The sequence below is a fragment of the Phodopus roborovskii genome, unplaced genomic scaffold, assembly GCF_943737965.1.
Source record: "Phodopus roborovskii unplaced genomic scaffold, PHOROB, whole genome shotgun sequence".
Classification (NCBI taxonomy): Eukaryota; Metazoa; Chordata; class Mammalia; order Rodentia; family Cricetidae; genus Phodopus; species Phodopus roborovskii.
Genome location: NW_026126460.1, coordinates 18,788,479 through 18,792,392, shown reverse-complemented (window position 1 = coordinate 18,792,392; position 3,914 = coordinate 18,788,479). Strand labels below are relative to the sequence as shown.

At 46.1% G+C, this 3,914-nt stretch overlaps 1 protein-coding gene across 1 annotated transcript; it reads right to left on the bottom strand.

Moving 5' to 3' along the window:
• Nucleotides 1-423: 423 nt before the first annotated feature.
• Rpl37a (ribosomal protein L37a) lies at nucleotides 424-3,049 on the bottom strand. Its single transcript, XM_051190177.1, has 4 exons — nucleotides 2,891-3,049; nucleotides 2,417-2,545; nucleotides 1,936-2,018; nucleotides 424-535 (listed from the first exon to the last, which is right to left on the bottom strand). Exons 1-4 carry the CDS (start codon nucleotides 2,891-2,893, stop codon nucleotides 472-474), a joined length of 279 nt encoding a protein of 92 aa, XP_051046134.1. The 5' UTR covers nucleotides 2,894-3,049; the 3' UTR covers nucleotides 424-471.
• Nucleotides 3,050-3,914: the final 865 nt, after the last annotated feature.

The following is a 3,914-nucleotide window of genomic DNA, read 5'->3' as shown; positions in this document are numbered from 1 at the left end:
AAATTGAAAATTTGCCAAATTGTAGTTGTTTCAGTTTGCTGATGTGTAGTTAAACACCCAAAGGAGCGAGCTTTGTACAAAATTGTCTAGTATGTTTTACAACTTTAGCAACATCTTGAGCAAAATGTAATAGCATATACACTCGCATGTAGGAGATGGGAGGAAGACCAGGCATTCAAAGCCAGCCTGACGGTGTTGGGAGCACACAATCCCAGCACTCAGGAGGCAGGCAGACCTCTTATGAGTTCAAGGCCAGCCTCCAGGACTACAGAGAAACCCTGTCTCAAAAAACCAAGAGAAAAGAACCCACAAAGCAGAGTCACACAGAATATCCCCTAACAGCAAAAATCTTTTTAAACTGGAAAAGCTGTAGCATATGCCAAAATGTTATAATTAACCACAAACAAGGAAAAGAGAGTTACGTAAATTAACCCATTTATTAGAGGCTGGGGGTCTCAAGCAATAGCATTTCTACTGGTCTTTCAGTTCCTTCAGTCTTCTGATGGCAGACTTCACTGTGACGGCAGAAGTAGTGCTGTTAAGAAAAAGTTCCCAACACAAACGTGTTAAAACATAAACATAAGTAAATCTGCCTCTCATGGTTCCCCTGCAATCCTGGAACGAATTATACTGTCTCCTTCAGCAATACCATGCTGCAAAGTATCTATCCTAAGACCTAAACTAATGCTCTGGAGTCTCACTGGCATGATGGCATCCCTTAAAAAAAAAAAAAAAAAAAAAAAAACACGACTCCATGCTCTAAGCTTCTTATACATGATTTCTAACACTTAAAAAGAAAGAAGCTGACCCAAACTCCACGAGACGGATAAATAAAAATATCTTAAGGTACTTTCCTTTGAAGGTAGGATAGCAAAGGCAGATGGCAAAGTTTCAGGATGCACACCCCAAAGTCAAGCAGCTAAACCAGATTATATGCACGAACATCACTTGTCAGGAGAGCCTCTCTTCTTTTTGCTATCCTAAAACTCAAAGTGCTTAAACACATCTGCACTGTCATTTCAGTAAAAACTGTAACCTTACATGCCATTTCTCAGCAACTAGTCACGCATCACAGGACCACACTACTCAGACTCTAAGGACCTCAGGGCCAGCAAAAACAGCTACAGGTCCTCAAGATGCCTTTGATTCTCAGATGCTAAGTTCTAAGGGCAAAGCAAACAGACAGGTTTCTTTCACTTCACCAACACCATGTGGCCCTGTCATGGTCATTGCACTAATTATGTCCAAAGCTTGTTTAAAATGACAACGTGTGGCAGCCCAAATAGTCACGGATTTTTCTGTACAACCCCAACTAACCTCATTTAAAAATTATTTTATAGAAATAATTTGTCCAGGTGTTGGTGGCACACCCCTTTAATCCCAATACCCGGGAGGCAGAGGCAGGTGGATCTCTGAGTTCCAGGCCTGCCTGGTCTACAGAGTGAGTCCCAAGGACAGGTTCCAAAACAATACAGAGAAACCCTGTCTCGAAGGAATACATTGTCAGTCAATATAGAGCATACACTCAGATGCCAATAATGGACCCAGAGAGACCATAATTTTCAGAAGATCCCATGACTGTACAATGCAGAGCAATACAATTCAAATCCCAACTTTTCCCCAGCACCTGGGAGACAAGAGACAGACGGACCTCTGTAGGTTCTAGGCCACCTTGGTCTACAGAGCTAGTTCCAAAACAGCCAGAGCTGTTACACAGAGAAACCCCATTTAAAAAAAAAAAAAAAAGCCAATGTTTATTTCAAAGAGTTTTCTCTTCCAATTTTAACCAAAAGAAAACCCTAGTTTTTAAGAAGCCCTAAAGCATATTTACTTTTCCAGCCATAAATATGAAAACTAGCCCAGTACATGCCAGACCTAGAAACATGGGCTGCGTGGTCCATGCACTTCCCCGCAGTAGTAGAGGCAAGCACTCACTTGTACGTCCAGGCCCCACCTGCCACGGTCTTCATGCAGGAACCACAGTGCCAGATGCCAACTGCTCGTCTCTTCATCTTGGTCTGTAAGTAGTATTTTTGTTTTTTTTTTTTAAAGTCTTGATGTGAAATATGTGAAAACATAAACTTGTAGAGTTTACAGAGTCTAAACTACGTTTTAAAAAGCCAGTGTATCTATCTGCTAAGAAGTCAAAGTCTAGTAATCCAAGCAGGACATTAGACCAAGACTAGACTGCACAGTATATACAGTAGCATGAGCAATCATTTCCCACAGAGTCGTTCGGGATTCCACCTTTTCCCTCTCCAAAACCAGTTATGCTTCATTTCCTCAGCTACTCCATCATATAAGGAAGGAATGCTTCCCCAAGATTAATCCCAAATCCTTCTTATCTAATACTGTCCCGCCGCTTACAAACCACCTTAGGTCAGAAGCCATCCTCCCAGACCCGAGGCCAACTTACCTTGCCACAGAAGGAGCAAGTGTACTTGGCGTGCTGGCTGATTTCAATTTTCTTCACCATTTTCCGGAGGGAGGCACCATAGCGGGTCCCGTATTTCCCAACGATCCCGACCTTCTTGGTGCGTTTAGCCTGTGGACAGAGTAAGTGACAGCGACATTTAGCGATGGGGAAGAAGCTCGTGCACGCAGCACACACACACCGCTGAGCATAAACTCAGCTGGGGCCGAGTTTCCCCCAAGCTCAACCCGCAAGACCAGCGTGCACTGGGCGAGCAGGGCTCCGCGGCGGCGGTTAACGCCGAGCGGGCCCAAGTCCCGCCGAGCCGCCTCCGGGGCTGCAAATGCGGCGAGGACCCCGACAACAGACAAGAAACGGGGCAGCACAGGCTGCTCGAGGCGGGTGAGGCAGGAAAACCAGACAGAACGGCAGATGCAGACGGATAGCGACTTCCAAAGCAGTAACGCCGACACTCACCATGTCGCCGGAACCTAAGCCCAAGCCCGGAGAGGAAGAGACGCAGTGCGCAGGCGCGGTTTTAGACAACCAGCGGAAGTGACGTCTGGCCGCTCTAGGATCTGAACTCGGTGTTCTAGAGGTTTACTTGCTGTCCCCTGGCGGTGCCTTGGGGAATGTTTAGGTGGGCTGGCGTTTTTTGTTCCCAAGCTGGAAGCACACCCTTCTTAACTTACACATCCCCGTGTGATAGACAAAACTCGTGTGATTTCTCTTCCGTTCTGATCGCGAAAAAGAAGGTGTTAGGTGACTTGCTTTTAAGTGTTTCAATCATAACGCTGTGACTGAGTCTCATTGCTTTCCCGGCTGTGTTATACTTTGGAAAATCCTCAGATGCTGACCACAGTAAGCTGACAATCCACTCCCAGGCCAAGCTGCAGTTCAGCTGGGAGACAGTCATATTCGTCACAATTAGGAGTTATGAAAGGTTGCTGATCAGAGCACTGGGGGTCAGGTAAGAAAGAGAGTACACCTCAACCCAAGACCTTAGAGCAGGGGTTCTCAACTTGTGGGTCAAGATCCCTTTGGATCTAATGATCCTTTCGTGAGAGTTGCCTAAGACCATTGGAAAACAGATATTTACGATTCAGAACAGTAGCAAAATTAGAGTTATGAAACAGCAACGAAAGTAATTTAAGGCTGGGGGGGGGGGTCACCACAATACTAGGACTGCCCTAGAGCCTGGAATTCTCCCAAGAAAAATGTGGCTGGGTTGGAGTCATGGCTCAGCGGTTAAGGAGCACGGGCTGCACTTCCAGAACATTATGGTTGGATTCTCAACCCCACATGGCAGTTCACCACTACTTGTACAGTTCAGACCCTCCAACGCCCTCTTGGGGCCTCTGGGCACCAGACACAGATGTGGTGCACACAGTTGTTACATGCAGGGAGAGCATTACACATAAAAATTGGTTAAAAGGAAGACGCCAAGCATTGGTGGTGCACGCCATTACTCCCAGCTCTCGGGAGGCAGAAGCAGGTGGAT